The 23,229-nt window shown below is 36.1% G+C and overlaps 1 protein-coding gene across 5 annotated transcripts in view; it reads left to right on the top strand.

The window, feature by feature from the left end:
• The window catches only part of PPEF1 (protein phosphatase with EF-hand domain 1), a 233,178-nt gene that overhangs the window by 41,046 nt on the left and 168,903 nt on the right, over nt 1–23,229 (top strand). For all 5 annotated transcript variants that reach the window (XM_056808688.1, XM_016424753.2, XM_007500823.3 and 2 more), the window contains exon 2: nt 8,332–8,508. In XM_056808688.1, coding sequence (XP_056664666.1) covers nt 8,460–8,508 — 49 coding nt within the window. In that variant the 5' untranslated portion in view covers nt 8,332–8,459. The remainder of the gene's footprint in view (nt 1–8,331; nt 8,509–23,229) is intronic.

Consider the following 23,229-nt stretch of genomic DNA (forward strand, 5'->3'; position numbering starts at 1 on the left):
CAGTGAATTTTTGTACCTTTTTTCTATTTTTGTTCTGCTTTTTAAGAAGTTATTTTCTTCAGTGAATTTTTCTGACTCTCCTATCAAGCTGTTAATTTTTTTTCATAATTTTCTTGCATCAATCTTGTTAATTTCCCCAATTTTTCCTCTACCACTCATCTCTTTCATTAATTCTTCTTGGAATGACCTTAGGTTCAATCAGCATTTTTTGAGGGTTTTTAAAAGCTATTTTCATATTGTTTTCTTTTTTTCTGAGTTGTCTTCTCTTCCCTGCCATCATAGTGGCTTTTTATGTTCACATTAAATTTTTATTGTTTTTTCATTTCCCCAACCTGTTTATTGACTTGATTTATCACTATTAGATAGTCTTCCTGACTCTGTTTCAGCCTAGAACTGTGGCATCTCTTGTTCTACAGCCAGACAATTTCTTTTGCTTCACTAGTCATCTTGTGAGGTCCAAAAAAGCTACAGAAAGAAGATCGGAATCTTCGCTTTATTTTCCTGCAGATAATTTATTGTCTACAAAGCTCAACTCCCCTGTCTCTTAAAATGACTTTTGATACATCTCTAGCTTTGCAACAGGTAAATAGCTCTTCCTTAAAAGAGCAACAAGCAAGTTCCAGGATCTCATCTTCGGTGTTAAAAAGTCTTTTATATAGGTTGAAGTTTGGCACAGCTGAGTAGGCTTAGAGTTACTGAAATAACTTGTAGGTGAAAACTTCTACCTGAGTCCCTTTTGTAGGGTGGTTATTCCTTCTTTTGATTTTCAATCAAGAAGATTAATTAGAGACTGGAGCAGGTGTTTGGAAAAGAATAACACATTCAAGGTCTAATGAAGCCAGGAGAGCCATTCCATTTCACCAGGCACCTAACTAGTATGAGAGAGTTTTGTTTTGAACAATAGTCTGTTCAGCATGGATCAGAAATTCTCTGCCTCAAGAGGCAATGTAAAATGATACATCAAACAATTATTTGTTGAAAGAACAGTGTCCACACCACGGAGTCAATGAACTTCTCCCTTAGAGTATAGGCACAGTGCTCTGTGTGACCCAGGTGGAAGAGATTGGGAAACTGGTTTCTGGAAAACAATTATGGGATGTAGTGGAAGATTCTGATTCCCAATTCATAGTATGGGTACCCATTCTGACTGTTTCTCTTCTCCTTACTATGTAAAGATTAGGGAGGAAGATATAGAGATTTTGTGGAGGTAGAATCCACAAGATATTACATGTGATTAGATATAAAGAAAGAGAGGAGAGTCCTGTATGACTCCAGGGTTATTCATCTGAGTAAATGGAAGGATTGGGCTACAGTCAATAGAACTAGGAAAATTTGGCCAGAGTGGCTTTGGGGAAGATGATTGCTGTTTTAGTCATGTGAAATATGAGATTCCAGTGGTATATTCCCCTTAACCCCCTCTCTCATATTGTTTTTGTATGCTTACAAATGTAGGGCAGGTGACAAATAATAATAGCTAGCTTTTATATAGCACTTTAAAGTTGTCAGAATCCTTTACAAATATATCATTTTATTCTCACAATTACTCTGTGAGGCCGGTGGTATTATTATCCCAATTTTGTAGTTGAGAAACTGACTTGTCCAGAGTTATATAACTAATAAATATGTAAGGTTGAATTTGAACTCAGTTCTTCCGGATTCTAGCTTCATTGTTCTATTCACCATGCCACTGAGCTGCCTCAATATTAAACTGATACATGGTATCTTCAGTGTGTAAGGCGTGTGTTTTCAATGTAGCATCCTGTGGAACAATTTGTATCTATGCAGTGATAAGTTGGGTAACTTATTTGTCTTCTTGGGCCATTATAAAAGATGCATGAGGTATATATACACTTTTCATTTTGCCACTTAAATGAGTCAGGTTCCCCAGTGTGCAAATTAATTCTTAGAAGTGAGCAGAATGCTTTATAAAAAGTTTCATGAAAACTGTAGGCCACTGAGGGAACCATTTAGTTAAAAGACTCTACCAGCAGAACATACTGTGGTCCTCAATTGTCAATAATTCTTGATTATATATGTTCTTGTAAAAAAGAGAAGGAAAAGAACAGAGATGATTATTTTTTAAAGTTCCAAGTCACTGTTATCGGTTTTATGACAGCTATAGAGCCTACATTCTTTTTTTCTCCTAACCCAACTCTGTTCCATGAGTGGTGTTTTAGGTTCTAGCTACATGGCACTGAGAAGGATGAAGTACATAATTGACTTAGCCAGCTTAGGTCCCAAATAGAAGGTAAAAGAACTCTTTTAAAAAATAGTGCCTTGGAGAAGCCACACTCTGAGCAAATGAAAAACTAACAGCTAGGGGAGAACATGATGTCTACTATTAGATATAGTTGACTTTTTTGGGTACTGTAAAAATTAAATTTAAGAGATTTGTCCTTAGACTATTATAAAGTTTATTAGAATCACTTAGATAGATAAAGGATAATAAATAGGTAGAGAGAGGAAATTTCATTAGAAGGGAGATAACTTGGAATTAAAAAAAAGATTGTTAAAAAGATGTTTTTATATATCATAGGAAAAATAAAGTATTTTTTCAAAATTTGGACAATATAACATTTGGAGCATATATGTTCAATATCAATAATGTTTCATTATTTATAGTATCATTTTTTACATAATAGTTTCCCTATTTATCTCTATAATTAAATCTGTTTTAACTTTAACTTTTTCTGAGATTGTGATTGCTGCTACTGCTTTTTTTGAATTAGCTGATGCATAGTATATTTTGCCCTCACCCTTGTTTTTACTCATTTTAAAACTCTTTCATTTTAAAATGTGTTTCTTGTTAGCAACATATTTTTGGGTTTTGGTTTTTGATTCAGGCTGACATTTGTTTCCATTTTATCGGTGAATTTATCCCATTTACATTCAAAGTTATAATTACTAGTTGTTTATTTTTCTCCATTCTATTTTTCCTCATGTAAGATTAAAATTAATATCCAATAACTTCAAGTATTATATTTTATAAGATTTACTTATAATCACTTGAAGTAGAAGAAATAAAAGGAGAAAAGTTAAAGCCTGAGTAAAACCAGCTTTCCCAGCCTCAATCAGGGGAAAAGAGTGCAAGAGAGTGGAGCTACACAAAACTTATATCCTCCCTACATTAGCATGTATTGTGCAAAGGAACATGGGAATCTGGGATATAGAATCCTGGGAAGCAAATTCTAATTATACACTCTTGTCCTTGCCCCTTTTTTAAAAACTCTATTCTTCAGAAACCTAATTTTCTTCTGCCCACTGCATTCCTAATCAGGAACACTTCTAAGAGAGTCACTCCCTTATCCCTTCACCTTGCCCTCTTATTTCTTTATATGGACTCCTAAGTATCCCTCCATAATAATGTATCATTCTAATAATACCTCCTTTATCCTAACCCCTTATCCTTCTATTTCTCTATAAAGTGAGAAGACTTTTACTCTTCTAAATATATGTGTTGTTCACTCTTCAGGGTTGTAGCATTACCAGACTTCCCTTGACCCTCCCTCACTGTAAGAATTCTTCCTCTCATCCCTCTTTTGTATGGAATAATTGTTCCATTTTATCTCTATCTCATTTTAATTTTTTTCTATTTTCTTTTATCTTATTCCATTATATTCAACTGGACCTCAAGCCCTATAATATACATGGTCTTTCAAACTACTGAAGTATAGATATCATTTTAAAAAATACTTATCTATCTTAGAATCAATAATAAATATTGATTTTAAGGCAGAAAAGCAATAAGGGCCTACAACTGGGGTTATGTGACTTGCTAAGGTCACATAACTAAGAAATGTTGAAGACCAGATTTGAACCCAGGTTTACCTAACTCCAGGCCTAACACTCTACTAAACCAAATGTCCCTAGTGATAGCATTATTTTTTTTAGACCTTTACCTTCTGTCTTAGAGTTAATACTAAGTATTAGTTCCAAGGTAGAAGAATGGTAAGGTCTAGGCAACTGGGGTTAAGTGTCTTGCCCAGAGTTATACATCTACAAAGTGTGTGAAGCTAGATTTGAACCAGGACCTACCATCTCTAGGCCTGGAGCTGCATCCACTGAGTCACCTAGCTGACCCTAGTAATATCATTGTTAAAGATTTCAGAGAATGTTTTCCCACATAATAAGTAAATAACTTCACCTTATTTAGTTCCTTTTAATAAGTCTTTCATGTTTGCCTTCTTATTTTTCTTATAAATCAAATTTTCCACTTAGCTCTGGTCTTTTTCTCAAGAATAACTGAAGTCCTTTAGTTAATCAAATATCCGTTTTTTAAAATATGATTATGCTCAACTTTTTTGGGTATGTTATTCTTCATTGTAAATTGAGTTTCTTTGCTCCTTGAAACATTGTATTTCATGCCCTTCATTCTTTCAATGTTAGGGTTTCTAAGTCTTGGGTTATCCTGACTGTAGCTCCCCACTATTCCTGGTTGTTTATAGTATTTTCTCCTTAATCTGGAAGCTACAAAACTTAGCAATAATGCTCCTCTAAGTTTTAATCTTGGGGTCTCTTTCACGTGGTGATTGATGAATTCTTTCCAATTCTATTTTACCCTGTAGTTTTAGAGTTTCTGGACAATTTTCCTTAATAACTTACTGAAGTATATTGTCTAAATTCTTTTTAAAATCATAACTTTATGGTGATCTGACAATTCCTGTGCTGTGTTTCTTTCATCTGTTTTCCTGGTCAGTTGTTTTTGTAATAAGATGTTTCATATGTGTTTGTTTTTTAATTCTTTTGCTTTTGTTTTATTATTTCTTGTTGTCCTAAGAACTCATTAGCTCCCTCTTACCTAATTCTAATGAATTATTTCCTTTGGTGAGGTTTTTGATTATCTTTTTCCTATTGGTTGATCTTTATTTTATAATTTTTTTTCATTTTCTTCCATTGCTCTTATTTTTTTTTCCTAATTTTTCCTCAACCTCTCTCTCTTTTTAAGAAACAACAACAACAACAAACAAACACTTACCTTCTGTCTTAGAAGCAATACTATGTATTGGTTCCAAGGCAGAAGAGTGGTAATGGCTAGGCAATAGGGGCTAAGTGATTTGCCCAGAGTCACACAGCTAGGAAATATCAGAGGCGAGATTTGAACCTAGGACCTCTCATTTCTAGACCTGGCTCTCAACTGAGCTACCTAGCTTCCCCCTCTTTTGGTTTTAAGAGTCTTTTAAAAGTTTTTCTAAAAACTCTTTTGGGGATTATATCCATTTTATATTTTTCTTTGATATTTTAGAAGTAGATGCTTTAGCTTCACTATCATCTGAAGTTGAACCCTAAGCTTCTCTATCCTCATAGTAGCTGCCTATGGTTGAGTTCTTTCTCTTTTACTTATAAAATTTTTTTTATTGGCTAATAGACAGTTATTAGGTTTATGGGAGAGTTGGGCTCTTCTCTTAGGGTGAGGAATATGATGTCTTAAGCTTCAGGGGTTTTTGTTACTATTTCCTGAGTCCTATCTTGGTGTCTTTGATTTCTTTGTTCCTCTAATTTCTATAATCCAGGGTGTGGTCCTTGTTCCCCAGGCTCACACCCCAGTCTATGAATGACCTCAAGTGCTCACTCTGCCATCCCTGAGCCCAGACCCCTTGAAGGGCTGCCACCACAAGCAAATGTTTTTACTCCCTGTGGTTCCCAGGTGGTTGCAAGTTTTGGTTGTCCTGGAACAACCAAAGAGATTTTGCTCTCTTGGGAATGATCACAGCAAGTGGGACCCTAGTCTCCCAGCAACAACACTCCCAGTCATCCCCTCTCAATGTAGTGCTCAAACCATAAATCACATATTAGAAATGTGGGTGGTAGCTTTATCACATTTGTTGTTATTGTTCAATAATTTCAGTCTTCAGTCGTGTTTGACTTTTCATGCCCCCATTTAGCATATTCTTGGCAGAAGTACTGGAGTGGTTTGCTATTTCCTTCTCTGGCTCATTTTACAGAGGAGCAAACTGAGGTAAACAGGTTTAAGTTCTTGCCAATAGATTACACAGCTATTAAGTGTCTCAGGCTAGATTTGAACTCACAAAGATGAATTTTCCCTGACTTGAGGCCAGGCACTCTGCCTACTGCACTACCTAGCTGCCCCTTATATTTATTAGCTCATAATATGATAAGTAAATGTTTAAAGATAAAAGGATAAAAAAATTTTAGGAAACAAGGGTGTCTCCAAATTCCTGTCAAGAGTTATAAGGCTTATTCCCTCTTGAAAAGGATGTTGGGAAAGGGAGGAAAGGAAATGAAGAATTATTTGCTTTGGCCTATAATTTGAATGAATTTCAGAACTGCAGAATCTCAATAAGCCTTGTGCTGATTCACTTACCTACCCTCTTGGCTCTGGAATCCAATCCTAACCACTGCATAGATGGAGCCCCTTTGCTGCTTCCATAGTAGCTGTGCTTATATACTTTTGTCTCTTCAGGTCTTTTGTCTTTTTATTTTCTCTTCTTGTGAGTCTAAAAGAGGGAAGGGGTCATCTTATTTGTCTGAGTCAACCCCTCTGCATGTTCTAAGGTTAGGAAAAAACTAAACTCTTCCACCAAAGAGTGGTTGAAGAGGAGGAGGACCTTGAGAGATTTCTTTCTGGAATTAGTAGGCATCCATTTTGATCTCTTAGTGGCAGCTAGGGGACCCAGGGTCAAATATAATATATTTTTGTCTGAGTTAAGGAGAAAGCATCACTGTGTGTGTGTGTGTGTGTGTGTGTGTGTGTGTGTGTGTGTGTGTGTGTGTGTGAACATACTTATGTGGAGAGGTCATTAGACAAGACCTTGTGAAAGTAACTAGACATTCTAAGAAGTGGAAACAGGAGTTGGGATGGTGTGTACATAGTAAACAAACAAAGGAAGCCGGGTTTGACTGTAACATAGAATGCCTGACAGGCAATAATGTGAGATCAATCTGGAAAGATGGGTGGAAGTCAGATTTGGAAGGCTTTAAATGCTATCAGAGGAGTTTGTGTTTGTCTTGAAGGCAGTAGTGAAGCACATAAGTTTCTTGTGAATGACACAGTCAGGCTTGTGCTTTTGTAACATCAATTTAGTGCAGAGGGGAAAGCAATCTGTACTGGTAGAAGGGAGATCAGTTTGTAGTCTACTAGCAGTATCCAGAGAGGAGGTGATGACCATTTTGAGATATGGGATTTTTATTATTGAATGCATTGACATATATGTGAAGTGTTGTATTAATTGTGCCATTTATCTCAGTTTTTCTAGGAAAAAGGGTGAGTTCTAGTTAATGACTTAGAAATTCACTCAAATTTGCTGCTTTACCTTCTGCCTTAGAATCAATACTGTGTATTTTTTTTAAAAGTTTTAAGGTTTAAGTTAAGTTTAACTTGCTCAGGGTCATTCAGCCAGGAAGTATCTGAGACTTGATTTGAACCCAGGACCTCCTGTCTCTAGGCCTAATTCTATCCACTGGAGCCACCATCAAGTTTTCTGCTTTTGACTTAACTAATGTGTCTTTATTTGGTTATTTTGCTGATCTAAAATAATCTGGTAACTTCATTAAAAAGGAAATTACTTGCATTTGTTTTGATTTGTAATTGTAGCATTTTACAGTTGTTAATTTCCTTAGAAAAATAATCTATTCCAAATACTTCCTTTACCAGATTAAGGAATCAAAGGCCATAGAGGGTAAGTGATTAGCCCAACATCACATAGTGATTAATGAATCCATCCTGGCACCAAATTTGTAACATTCTTTTTTTTAACTGCTCACACGCATTCTGTTCTAGACTCTTACTTTGAATCAGCATCAAGATTTTTGTTCTACTGTTTTGGTCACCCCCCCCCCCCCTTTTTGGAAATTGGAACAATTTTTGCCTATCTCATCTTCAATTTCATAGTAGTTTCCATCTGTTGCTTTTGTTCTATGTCTGCCATATATAAAAAAATTTATATTTTATATTCATTACCATAGATCATAAAACAACTAAATTCTTTTTTGGATCTTTAATTTCTGAGCCTCCATTATTTAAATTATAACAGCAACATTACCTTTGTTTCTGATTATCTTGCAGCTTAAAAATCATATGTGCTCAATGGATTTTACCGGAAGATATGGCAAAAGTTTATGTAGCAAAAACATCTTAGGCAACTCTGTTGGCTGTTGTTGCTGCTGCTGCTGCTGCTGCTGTTTTGGCTCCTGCAGCATGTTGGAAAATAACTCAGGATTAGATTATGTGGGATCAATTTCTACACCACCTGATGTACAATAATTCATAACAGGCATGAATGATTACTGCTGAGCTGCTCTTAGATACAATGTTGTTAACTGGCCTTTTCTTCTCCCTCCCCCCCCCCCCCCCCTTGTCTTCTTCCTCATTAGCTATGACTGAAATGGATCAACTAGGAGTGGTTTCTCATCTCTTACCGAAATATAAAAGAGAAGACGTGTACTTTCTTGACCAAGAAGAGCCTGTGATGAGTTGTTGATGAGCACACTCTTTTGAAAACATGGGATGTTCCAACTCTGCCGCAAAAGAAGCTAAGAAACTTGAAACAAGTAAGTAGTGTGAGTATGCTTGCTGTTAATGTCTGTGAGAGCAATGTGAGTTTTCCTCTTCTCCTTTGTTCTGAGTGATGCCGAGTGATTTCGTGCAGGCCTCATCCTTCTTTACTTGAAGCTTTAAGACTGAAGTTAGCCAGAACACTAGTTAATAGAATGATGTAACTGGTATGGAGAGTGCCAAGCTTCAAAGCATTAGCGACTGGATCCTGTTTTGAAATGAATTTTAGTTGTAAGGATGACCGAATCTATGGTAAAAATGGAGTTCAAAATTCAGTGGAAAGACATGAGATCCCTCCCCCTTCTAAAATGTCCATTAATATAGAAACCATTCGCAAATAGGCACTCAGTGTGTGCCCGTGTGACAAGTGATTCAGGATTAGATCATGTAGGATCACTTTCCACAACGAATGGCATATAGAAAATGAAGTTTCAACTATTTAAAAAGCCTTTTTGATTCTTAAATTTTGCAAGGCAAAGAGCAAATGTTTCATCACTACATTAAAAAGGGCTGCTCCATACTTTGAGAAATTGTGTCAAGGAAGTTCGTCCCCTCCCCCTTCCTGAGTAACTTTACCAGTCCGCCAAACATTCCTGACATACTACAGTTGCTCCAGGTTTGCTTGCAATGGAATATGTCTGTGCCTCAATAAAAGTGAAGGTTTGGGGCAGGACAGGGAAGACCAATGGGAGAACGGGAGAGACCAACAAGAGAAAGGGAGAGATGAACAAGAAGGCCAGTAGGTGAGGGGGAGTAGAAAGAGACAGGCTCAATAAGCTAGCATGTGGCCAGGTTACTTAGGAATGATTGTCTACCCTTCATAATAAACTGTATAAAATATATACCTCTGGGTAGCAAGAAAAATTATTTATTTTTAATTTTAATTTTAATTTCCTGGACCAATGGTGTATTGATTTGATTATTCATCCTAGAACATGAGGTACCTTGTGGGATGAGATGTTAAGCATGGTCTGGGACCCAAGTTTGACTGATGACATATATAGACTTAAGTGTATTTCTATATTGAATGACTAATCAAGATAGCCCAAGCCCAGAGTTGTGATTCCAAGAAGAAATGGATTAAATCCCAAGGGTATGCTCTTAGGAGGTCTGAAAGTCCAGAGGAAGCATTAGCACAGCAGATGGCAACCTGGATGGGGTGTTTGGTTGGTCTGAGTTCTGGGGCTGACTCCATAGGATAGATCCTTTGGCTGATGAGGACATGGCTCCGGGGTAGTGTTTCCAAAGCCAAAGGGAATAAAAACTTTGAAACCATGAAACCATGAAAAATGTGGTTATAGCCTTCATTGTGTATAAGTGGCATCTAATCTCAGGAGAAAAATAAACAAGATATACAAACCAAGATTTTTGCTCAGTGATAAAATTAGAAATTACAATTTTATATACTTATGTATCATTTTGTAGTTAAACTTTTTACATTGATGTATTTTGGGGTTAATCATATGAGGTTAATCAGGGATTTTTCTCAATTAATTTGAGCTTACTTCTATAGTAGTATATGTGTATTTACATTAGCACTTTGTCAAGACAGTAGATAACAACTTCTACTGACACTTGTTTTCCCCAATACAGTTGGCGAATTAGGTCTTAAGAGGACTTTTGATAGAAGAGCTTTTCTTTGCCCTACCCTACTATGAAGTAATAGACTACTCTAAGCTTTTTTTACCTTTCTTCACTTCATCCTTTTTTCTTAATTAAAAAAATATCCTTCAGTAATATTTTATTTTTTCTTAATAATATGTAAAAACCATTTTTTGCATTTGTTTTCAAAAATTTTGAGTTCCACAATCTCTTCTTCCTTCCTTTTCCTACCCTTTCTTGAGATGGTAAGCAGTTTGATATTTGGTATACATGTGCTATCATACAAAATATATTTCCTTTTCATTATACTGAAGAAATAAAGTGAAGAATGATTTTCTTTGATTTACATTCAGACCTCATCAGTTCTTTCTCTGGAGGTAGAACGCATTTTTCATCGTGAGTTCTTTGGGATTGGCTTGGATCACTGTAATGCTGAGATTAACATATCATTCACAGTTGTTCATTGGACAATTACTTTAAAAAATTATATTATGTTGTATTTTCCCCCCTAATTGCATGTAGAGACAATTTTAAACATTTGCTTTTTGACATTTTTATCCAAGTTCTCTCTTCTCCTCCCTCCTTTCTCCCCTCCCCAGGAAAGCAAGCAATCTGATATATTATATATGTGCTATCATGCAGTATGTATTTCCATATTTATCATATAATGAAAGAAGTTACAAATTGCACATATGAGAAAAATGTGCATGAATGAAATAAAGTGAAAAATGGTATGCTTTCATCTGCATTCAAACTCAAAATATCATCTCTCAGGGTCATTTTGTCTCTTTGTTGATATTTAGGCATTTAATGGCTTTCTTATGTCTCATTGCTATCATTAACATCTCTAGAACTATGTTGTGTAATAATGGGAGAAAGGACAGCTTTGTTTTTTCTTCCCTGTATTTATTAGTAAATCTCTTAGTGTTTTTCTCATTTTAAATAAAGCTGTCTTTTGGTTTTAGGCATATGCTTCCTATAGTATTTTAAAATGACCCTTCTATGTCCATGACTTAGGATATTGGGCTTGAATGAGGGTTACATTATGTTAAAACATTGTCTTCATCTATTGACAAAATTATGTGAACTTTGGTTTCAATTTTTGATACGGTTGACTATGTTAATTATCATTGTAATGCTAAAGCCCAAGAAAATTTAGGAGGGCCACAGGAAAGATTTGCCTCACTGGAAGTGGAGGGAGTCATTGGGCCCCAGCGCCCCAGCAAGCTAGCAGCAGGCTTTAGAGGAGGCTGTACTGCAGCACCAGCATCTCAGGGAGCTTTCAGCCCACAGACATTAAAGGAGTCAGAAGGAGATTATAGGGAATCGCTTGCTGGCACGGAGTAGAGGACCCTGTCGATTGCCCATATACAGTTTGGGGTCAACGTTCCCGGTGAAAAGGTGCATCAGCACCTGCAGCCACAGGGAACAAGGGCTCTCTGATCACAGTTCCATGACAGAGAAGAGTGCTTGTGGTTGTTTACAGACCACAGCGCAGGCCAAGAGAACAGTGGCCACATTTTGGAAGAACCCAAACCTTACAAATCCCTCCAGAACCAGATCTTAAAAGAAGTATGAAGAGCCTCAAGGTTGGGACACTGCACCTTCCATCCCAGGAGCAGAACCCAGCTTTAACATGAAGTTAAAAGTCAAAACATCGAATGGAAAAAACAAGCAAACAACAACAAGAACCTGACCGTATGAAGTTACTATAGTGTCAGGGAAGATGAAATCAAACGCAGATGATGAGGATGTAAAAACAGTTAAATGCAAAACCTCAAAGAAAAATGTGAATTGGACACAATTCCCCCCCCCAAAAGGATTCTTAGAGAGCTCCAAAAGGATTTTTTTTCATTAAAAAAATTTTTTTAAATAAAAACTCTTACCTTCCATCTTGGAATCAATACTGTGTATGGGGGTTAAGTGACTTGCCCAGGGTCACACAGCTGGGAAGTGTCTGAGGCCAGATTTTTACCTAGGACCTCCCTAGGCCTGGCTCTCAATCCACTGAGCTACCCAGCTGCCCCCTCCAAAAGGATTTTTAAAGCTCAAATAAGAGAGGTAGGGGTGAAATTGGGAAAAGAAATAAGTGATTCAAGCAAATTATGAAAAAAAGTCAATAGCATGGCAAAAGAGGGACCAAAAATACTGAAGAAAATAATACCTTAATAAACAGAATTGGCCAAATACAAAAATTTATTGAAGAAAATAATTCCTCAAGCATTAAATTGGGCAAGTAGAAACTAATGATTACCCAAGATATCAAGAAACAATAAAACAAAAGAAAAAGAATAAAAGAAGAAAATTTGAACTATTTCATTCGAAAAACAGCTGACCTAGAAAATGTATCAAAGAGAATTAATTTAAGAATTATTGGATTACCTGGAAGCCATAATGATAAAAAGGGAGCCTAGACATCATACTTCAATAAATTATCAGGACTATTGTATATATATATATATATATATATATATATATATGTATATATATATATACATATATATATGTCTCAGTGGATAGAGAGAACCAGGTATAGAGAGGGAAGGTTCTGGGTTTAAATTTAGCTTCAGACACTTTCTAGTTTTGTAACTCTGGGTAAGTCATTTAACCCCAACTGTCTAACTCTTCTCACTCTTCTATCTTGGAACTGACATTTACTATTGATTCTAAAACAGATGGTAAAGATTAATTAAATTATTTTAAATAAATTAATTAAAATAAAACTAAGCTACCAAGAAAAACTGCCCTGATATTCTTGAACCAGAGGGTAAAATAAAAATTGAAAGATCAGTTCCTAAAAGAGGTCCCAAAATGAAAACTCCTGGGAACATTATAGCCAAGTCCCAGAGCTCCTAAATCAAGGAGAAAATATTGAAAGTAAATAGAAAGAAACAGTTCAAGTGTCATAGAGCTATGTAAAACAAAAAGAGGTCTAGGAGTACTGTATTGTATTATACAGCAGTAATTATAAAACTATTTGGTACTGGCTAAGAAATAGAAAGGTAGATCAATGGAATGAGTCACATACAACAAACAGTAGTAGATTATAGTAAAAATGTGCTTAACAAAAGTATAGATCTAGGTTTTGGGGATAATAAATCACAATTTGGTAAAAATTATTAGGATATCTGGAAAGTTGTTTGGCAGAAATTAGGTATACACTAAGATGTTATTCATTCAAATTAAGATGAACTAAAAATAGATACATGACCTAGACATAAAAGGGGATATCAATCATTAGAACAGGGGACATATTACCTAGAAGATTTATGAATAGGAAAGGAATTTATGAGTCAACAAGAGATGGAGATCATTGTGAAATGTAGAATGGATAATTTTGAGTACATTAAATTGAAAAGGTTTTGTACAAATAAAACAAATGTTGTCAAGATTAGAAGGAAAGCAGAAACTTCAGGAAAATTTTGTATAGACAGGCTGGGTAAGTCAGAAGTATCACATCTAAAATATAAAGAGAATTTTGTTAAATTTATAAGAATATGAGATATGCCTCAATTTAAAAATGGTCAAAAGATCTGAACAGAGTTTTTAGAGGAAGAAATCAAGGCTATATATAGGTAAATGAAAAAAAATTCTAAATTACCTTCTGATTAGAGAAATGCAAATGAAAATAATTCTGAGACATCATCAGAATGCTTAAAATGACAAAAGGCAAAATGACAAATGTTGGAGGGGATGTGGAAGAAGGGGGACATGTAGTCTAGTGGTGGAGTGGTGAACTAATCCAACCATTTTGAAGAGCAATTTGGAATTATACATTGAGAGTTATAAAACTGTATATACATTTAGACCCATAAATGCCAGTGCTTGGGTCTGTGTTCCAAGCAGATCAGGGGAAAAGGAAAAGAACCTTTATGTTATAAAATATTTATAGTAGCTCTCTTTGTGGCAGAAAAGAACTAAAAATTGAGGAGATGCCTATCTATTGAAGAATGACTAAACAAATTGTGGCATATGATTCTGATGGAATATTACTGTGCCGTAAGAAATGACCAGCAATCTAATTTTAACAAAACCTTGGAAAAAACTACACAGGATAATGAACAGCAAAATGAATAGAACCAAGAGAACATTATATACAGCTACAGATTTAATACTTCAAGAATAAATGTGAATGTTACCTCCAGAGAGTGAATTGAAAGGTGGAAACATGAAAAACATAATTTGTATGAATATGTCTGTCTCCCATAAGATGCCTTCTTTCATATCGGGCACAGGGGGAGGAGGAACAATAGTGGATAAATTCTATTAATGAGAAAAAACCAAATAACATGGAGTCACACTCAGGATAACACAAAAATCTAGCAGCTTCTATTTTAAAGGATCAGAGGTATTGTAATATGATATTCCACAAGGTAATTCAAACTAGCAAACAAGTATAATCCTTCAGGACAAAAAGTAGATATTTAATGAAATAGAAGACCAAGTAATGAAAAGACCAGCGTTGAATAGAAAATATGATTTTCAAATACAACTCAAGAGAAGCATAAAGAGTTAAATATGAAAGAGAAAGCATAAGGGAATCAATAAGGTTAAATTGTTTATATTTTGTGTCTGTCTTTGTGTGTGTGTGTGAAGGAATTTATTTTTTATTTATCTTTTTCATTTTACATTTTAATTTATTTTTAAAAAATATTTTTCCATGTTTACATGATTCATTTTCTTTCCTTCACCTCTCCCAGAGCTGACAAGCAATTCCACTGGGTTGTACAAATGTTATCACTTGATACCTATTTCCATATTATTCATTTTTGCAATAGATCAATCTTTTAAAGCCCAAACCCCAAATCATACATCCATATAAACAAGTGATAAGTGATATGTTTTTCTTTTGCATTTCTATTCCCATAGTTCTTTCTCTTAATGCGGATAGCATTCTTTCTCATAAATCCCTCAGGGATTTCCTGGATTATTGTATTGTTTCTAGTAGTAAAGTCCATTACATTGGATAGTTCCACGATGTTTCACTATCTGTATACAATGTTCTCTTGGCTCTGCTCATTTCACTCTGCATCAGTTCATTGAGGTTCTTCAGCTTCATATAGAAATCCTCCAGATCATCATTTCTTACAGCACCATAATATTCCATCACCACGATCAGTTGTTTACATACTTATATGAAAAGATGATACTTTGTAACTCATAAGAACTTTATCATTATAAGGGCAGTTGGAAGGAACATAGGCAGAAGGCATTGAGAGTGAGTTGATTATGATAGGATGATTAAAAATCAAAATGAAAGAGTGAGAAAGAGGAATACACTGGGAGAAGAGGGAAGGGAGAGGTAGAATGGGGAAAATTGTCCACTTAAAAGAGGCACAAAAGGAAGACCTTTCATAGTAGAGTAGAAGATGGGAGTTGTGGGCAACACTTGAACCTCACTTGCATCACAACTGACTCAAAGACGGAATAACTATATGTTTAGTTAGGTATAGCAATCTATCTTACCATACAGGGAAGTAGGAGGAGGAGGAGGGAATGAGAGGAGGTGGGGCTAATAGAAGAGAAAGCAAATTAAGGGAAGCAATGATAAAAGCAAAACAGACTATTGAAGAGAAACAAGGTAAAAAGAAAGAGAAAAAGAAAAATGAGAAAGAAACAGGTTGAAGGAAAATACACAGTATTAATAACTATGAATGTTATTGGGATGAACTCACCAAGAAAATGGAAACAGAAAGCAGAATAGATTAAGAACCAGAATCTAACTATATGTTGTTTAAAGAATAGGTCATGTCAGATTAACATTATTTTATTTTTTGACAGGGATACTAAACCAGTAGGTCATGTGTAGATTGTAAATTTAGTTTAATTAGAACTTAGGAAAACACTTGATCAATTATCTCAATTATTTTTGTGAAAAAGATGGAGAGATGTTGGCTAAATGGTAATACAGTTAGTTGTGCTTGGAACTAATTGAATGCCTGGACTCAAAGAGTAGGTTGTTAATGGCTTTATATCAGCTTAACAAGAGGAAAATTGTAGGAAGCCCCAGGTATATGTTATTGGACCTATATTGTTGAACCTTTATGTCAGGGTCTTGATTAAAGGCATAGATGTCATCACTGAAGATGAGACAAAGATGAGAGCTCAAACAGTCAGGAACCAAAAGATATTGACTGGGAAATTAATTGAGTATGCTGAAATTCCATAGAGATGAGTGTAAAGTCTTACAGTGGGATTCAAATATCTTTCACAATGATGATGGAAGAATGGTTAGACAGTAGTAAAGGAGTGTGTAAAACTTATGCCAGTTAGTTGCTGCTCACCTCTACACATGTCTATGGATAGTGGTTTGAAAAAGCTGTGTGGGTTTTAGAGGATTGTAAGCTCTTTGTGAATCAGCAATATGATGTCTTAGTTAAAAAAAAAAAAACTAATGTGGCTTTGTGCTATATCACAAAAGGTGTAGGTTCTATGTATACAGAGATGATATTGCTTAGTACTTTCACCTAGTATTGCATTCAATTCTGGGTGCCACAGTTTAAGAACGGTATTGATAAGCTGGTGAAAACCAGGCAATGAGAACTATGCCCAAAGGGCGATAAAAGACTGTCTGCCCTTTGATCCAGCCATAGCACTGCTGGGTTTGTACCCCAAAGAGATAATAAGGAAAAAGACTTGTTCAAGAATATTCATAGCTGCGCTTTTTGTGATGGCAAAAAAGTAGAAAATGAGGGGATGCCCATCAATTGGGGAATGGCTGAAGAAATTGTGGTATATGTTGGTGATGGAATACTACTGTGCTAAAAGGATAATACAGTGGAGGAAATCTATGTGAACTGGAGGAACCTCCAGGAACTGATGCACAGTGAAATGAGTAGAACCAAGAGAACATTATACAGAAAAAGTGAAACACTGTGGAACAATGTAATGGACTTTGCTAATACAAGACAATCCTGAGGGACTTATGATTTGGGGTTTTGGTTTTGAAAGATTTCTCTATTGTAAAAATGAATAATATGGAAATAGGTATAAGTGATAACATTTGTATAACCCAGTGGAAGTGCTTATTGGATTCGGGAGTGATGAGGGAAGAGGGGAGGAAAAGAAAATGAATTATGTAAACATGGAAAAATATTTAAAAAAAGAAAACCAGGCAACGGGGAAGGTAAAAGACCTTGGGTTCATGGCTTATGAGGATTGATTAAAGGCATTGTGGATGTTTAATCTGAATAAAAAATACTTAGGGAGGACATGAGTCATGTTCAAGTGTTCTTAGGGTTTTCATGTGACAGTGCTTTATCTTCAGAGGGCAAAAACCAGAGCAATATGCAGAAGTTGCCAAAGAGCCAGTTTATACTTAATGCCAAGAAAAATAGCTTCTAACAGTATTTGATATAACCAGAGACATCTAGGTTGAGTACATAGGACCTAAGTCTCCATTTGGAGAAAATCTTCCATTTACTCAATCAGTCAATATAAATTTATTAGGTAAGTAGTTATATTCTAGTCACTGCGACTAGAATATAAGTAGTTATATTCTTACTTACCTAATAAATTCATGGAGGGAAACATTTATCTATCTATCTACACATACACACACACACACATATGAGATAGATGGGGATTTTTGTTTTGGGTTTAGTATGGGAAAAGTGTGCATTTAGAGGCTATCTTTCTTTTTCAAACCCTTATCTTGTTTCTTAAAATTGATAATGAGTATCAGTCTCAAAGCAGAAGAGAGGTAAGGGCTAGACAACTGGGGTAGGTGACTTGCCTTGGGTCATACATCTAGGAAGTATCTGAAGTCAAATTTGAACTTGGGACCTCCTGTCTCCAGGTCTAGCTCTCTATCTGCTGAACCACCTTTTAAAGAGATTGTTGGCATAGTGCTATTGGGTAGTGTTATTTCCCAGAAGACAAGATAAATGAGTTCCCTGGGGCAGCCAGCACCCAGAATGTTTGAATAGTAGAGGAGGCGTAGAGATGAGACTGGAATGATATGACCTTGGTAATGGAGACTGGCCACACAGAGGATAGAGGAAGAGCCAAGGCCACAGAGTTTAGGAAATTTGGCAACTTCTGCCAAGCCAACATTATTTCCCTCTTCAACTGATATATCAGATAGTGAGATAGCACAAAAAAGGCTAGGACAAGATCTACAAAGGCACTAACAAAGAAATTGGATAGGAGAGCTCAAATCTTGCACTTCAGAAGTGTTGCCCCATGAGCTACACAGAGAAAAAAGAACAAATAAGAGCCTCAGACATGAATCAGAAGATTAGAATAGACTAAGAGAAAAGAAAAGAAAAAAGAAAAAAATGATGGAAAAATTTTCCTTTAGAAATGGACAGTTTTTTTAAAAGGTACAAAAATAAAAGATTAGAGGGAGGAAAGGTTTTTAATTCCTTGCCTAAATGGGCTAGGAAAGAGAAGGGACAAAGGAGGAGAAGAAATAGTGAAATAAATGGAAGGAAGATTATTTTGGCAGAAGTATGTAGAATGAATTAAATGTAGGAGATATGTGAGGCAGGTAGACAGTTTGGGAAGAGATTGCAGTAAACCATCAAGGAGTAATGGGAGGCTAAACTACAGTTTGGGCAGGGGATGTGTTTGTGATGGATGAAATTATTTTGAAATGATTTGAGATCTTTTGCAGATGTAGGATTGACATGACTTAGTGTTGTATTGGTAGAGAAGTTGAGGGATTGTGAAGAGATAGCTCTGAGACTTATGACTCTGAGACTGGTTAGGACATTAGTAGAAATTCAGAAATCTGGAGAAGGTGCAGGATTTTGTTTATTTTAGGAAAGATGCTTTCATTTTTAGACATAAGTTTGAGGTTTGGGGGATATAACTAGGTTGGAAATGGTCAGTAAGCAGTTAAAAATTTATATCTGGAACTTAAGAGAAGGATAAAACCTGGAAATATAAAGTTGGCAACTATTGCTTTAGTAGTGATAACTGGTGCCATAGGTCAGCAAAAACACTAAGGGAAAGGAAACAAAGACTAAAGATATAACATTGTTATATATGTTATATATGAAGGAATTTCTTCATTTAGGAGGAAAGTCCTCCTGTCTTAATCTAAGACATATTTATTTATGTCTAGGTCATATTCTAACTTTTGAAAGTGCGTTGATGACTTAGGTTATCACACTTTGTTTAATAGTTTCAGTTGTGTCCAACCCTTTGTGACTCCATTTGGAGTTTACTTGGCAAAGATACTAGAGTGATTTGTGATTTCCCTTTCCAGCTCATTTTATAGATGAGGAAACTGAGGAAAATAGGGTTAAGTGACTTGACAATAACTAGTAAATATACAAAGCCATATTTGAATTCAGGAAGATGTACTGATATTTTTTCATTAGAATTAGAGAATCCAATCCTTTTCGAATGTTGAGTCTTTCTGAATTTAATTTGGATTATAAAATAAGATGTTACTAAACAGGGGCAGTTAGGTTCCTCAGTGGATAGAGAGCCAGGCCTAGAAATGAGACTTCTGGGTTCAAATCTGGCCTCGAGCTCTTCCTAGCAGTGTGATTCTGGGCAAATCAATTAACCCCAATTCCTAGCCTTTATCTCTCTTCTGCTTTTGAACCAATAATTAATATTTATTTTAAGACAGAAGGTAAGGGTTTGAAAAGAAGATATTATTAAATACCATTAGAATGACCTCTTGAAGATAGATTATGGCTGTCTTCTTACCATGTCTTCTGCAGAAAATTTCACTGGACAATTGGACCTCTAGAGACCATGACCTTGAGCTTTTGGCTCCTTAATTTTGGAACTTTTTCCCTTGGGCATGTGCTGTCCTTAGTTGTGAATTCAAGGACACACATATGTATGGCTAGATGGCCCATTGTATCTATTTGGCCTCAATCATTCTTCATGTCTATGTCACTGTTTAACAGATAGAATGGATCACTCAGAGCCCAAGGTTTACAACAAAGTCCTTTTTACTGAGTAGATACAAAGAGGCCAAAGGAAGAAGAAAAAGACAAATATTCATAGCAAAGATACTTATAACAGGGAGGTGGATTCAAGATGGTGGCATAGAGGCAGTGAAAGTTCAATAAATCATTTCTGAAATGATCATCTCTGAAAATTTGTCCTTACCAATTACAAACCAAATGCTCCCAGGGTACTGAAAATCAAACCTAACAACAAGGCAGAGCCACGGAACCCTCCTGCTGCACTCAATTAAAAGGTACACCCTCCAAAAGCTGGAATTTGAGAATACTGTGGGTCCCAAGACCCCTCCCCCACCGAGAGTGCTAAGCCTCCAGTGGCAGCTGGACCATCTGGGTGGGCAAAGTCTGGAGGGATTACCTTGCAAGCAAAGCTGTGCCAGGCTCAGAGAATCGAACACAGGTGGTGGGGGAGGAATTAGAGAAGGAGAGCAGGGTGGGCAGCCTAGTTGCGACAGCAGAGACCCTCCATATTTCTCTGGCCTTCCAGGAGGTTTTGGCTTCAGGGCACATCCAGCCCAACTCAGCTGGACATAATCCCATCAAAAATCTTCAGAGGGCAGGGAAGCTCAAGCTCCAACAACCCTCCCCCACAGACTGCTGGACTTTAATCCAATCAAAGCCTCCAGAGGCCAGGGAAGATCAAGCTCCAATGCCCCTCCCCCACAGACTTCACTGAGAGATTTGATGATAAAACTCCAAGAGGGAAGACTGACAGAAAATCCCCAAACAAAAAAAAATGAGAGGAGCAACAGCACAGACAACTGGAATAAAGAAGGTGTAAATATGAGCAAACAACAGAAAAAGAAAAAAGAAATTACAATTGACAGCTTCTGTACAGGCAATGAACAAAGAGCAAATGGAACAGAGAAGTAGGAGAAAACACCAAGTAATAAAACAGAAAATTGGACACAGGCTTTGGAAGAACTCAAAATACAATTCAAAACACAATTAAGAGAGGCTGAAGACACCTAGAAAAAAGAACTTAAAAACCAAGATAAGTCATCTGGAAACAGAGGCACTTGAACTAAAATGAGAAAATACTGTCTTGAAAGCCAAAATAAACCAGCTTGAAAATGAGGCAAAGGAGATGAAAGATAAGGCAAAGAAGATGAAAGATGAGGCAAAGAAAATGAAAGATGAGGTAAAGAGGATGAAAGATGACCTCCAAAGAAAATCAGAGCAGAGGGAGAAGAATGACCAAAAAGCCAGGGATGAAATCCAGTCTTTAAGAACCAGAATACAACAATTAGAAGCAAGTGACTTCACAAGGCAGCAGGACACTATAAAACAAAATCAAAAGAATGAAAAAATTGAGGAAAATATGAAGCATCTCATTCACAAAACAGAAGTTTTAGAAAATTGTTCCAGGAGAGACAACTTAAGAATCATTGGTCTACCAGAAGGCCATGACAAAATAAAAAGCCTGAATGTCATACTACAGGAAATTATCCAAGAAAACTGCCCCGATATTCTAGAACAAGAGGAAAAAGTGGAGATTGAAAGAATCCACAAATCACCTCCTGTATTTAATTCCCAACTGACAACACCCAGGAATGTTATAGCCAAATTCAAGAACTATCAGACCAAGGTAAAAATATTACAAGCTGTTAAGAAGAAGTCATTCATATACCATGGAACCACAGTGAGGTTAACACAGGATCTGACTGCATCTACACTGAAGGACTGAAAGGCATGGAATACGATATTCCAGAAAGCAAGGGAACTAGGTCTACAACCAAGAATCAACTACCCAGCAAAACTGAATATATTCTTACAGGGGAAAGTATGGCCATTCAACAAAATAGAAGAATTCCAAGCATTTGTAAAGAAAAGACCAGAACTGAACAGAAAATTTGATTCCAAGCACAGAACTCAAGAGAATCATCAAAAGGTAATTAAGAAAGAGGGAAAAAAGAAAAATAAAACAATAGCAAAAAAAATTTTTTTAAGAGACTCAATGAGTTAAAATGATATGTATTCTTATAAGAAAAGAGGTCATTGGTAACTTAAAAATTGTTATTATCACCCGGGCAGCTAGAAGAAGTACACTTAGAGTGAACAGGTGAACAGTGACAAACTTTATAGGATGAAATGACAAAACATAAATATGTATATAGATATGTGTATGCATAAATACATATATGTATATATACATCCATACATATATATATTTATACAACTAGAGCTTAAAAAAGAAGTTAATACTAAAAGGAATGGGAAAAGAAACTGAAGGGGGTAAATTTATATGTCACAAAGAAGCATATGATGGGATAGGGAAAAACATCAATACACTGGAAGGGTAAAGAGGTTGGAGATAGGAAATACTCAACTCTTACTCTCATTGAAATTGACCCAAAGAGGGAAGAACAATCCAATCCATTGGGGCAGAGAATTGATTTAAGACCTATAGGGAAGTAGAAGGGTAACAAAAGGACTGGTGGGGAGGGAAGCAATACAAGGGAGCGAGAGGTTGGGGGGTAGTTTAAAAAGACTGTAAAGAAAATAAGGGGGAAATAAGAAAGGGGGGTAGAAAGGGAAGTAAAATAAGGGTGTGAATTAGGGGGACCAATTAAAAACAAAACACTTGCATAGAAGGAAAGAGTGAAAGAAGAAAGGTCAGGACTAGGAGTGGAAATCAAAATGCTGGGAAATACACAGCTGGTAATCATAACTCTGAATATGAATGGAATGACTTTACCCATAAAACTCAAGTGAGTAGCAGAGTGGATTAGAATCCAAAACCCTACCATATGCTGTCTACAAGAAACACACATGAGGAAGGTAGATACACATAGGGTCAAAGTAACAGGATGGAGTCAAATCTATTGGGCATCAACTGATAAAAAGAATACAGGAGTCACAATCATGATATCTGACAAAGCCAAAGTAAAAATAGATCTAATTAAGAGAAATAGGGAAGGTAATTACATCCTGATAAAAGGCAGTATAGACAACGAGGAAATATTTGTACCGTAAAAATGGAGATTTTGAATCCTAGACTTCAATCCCCAGAAGTCCTTGGTATTTCCCAGAATTCCCAATAATCCCACCTGAGTCCCCATGTAGGTGAGATCACAATTGGTATTTAACTGTCAGCAAAACCTCCCACATGCTTCTTCTCTCTGCCATTGCAATGATGTAGTAAGTAAGCTAAGTATGGGGATTTTAATGGGCTAATCAGCC

This window comes from Monodelphis domestica, chromosome 8, assembly GCF_027887165.1.
Source record: "Monodelphis domestica isolate mMonDom1 chromosome 8, mMonDom1.pri, whole genome shotgun sequence".
Lineage (NCBI taxonomy): Eukaryota > Metazoa > Chordata > Mammalia > Didelphimorphia > Didelphidae > Monodelphis > Monodelphis domestica.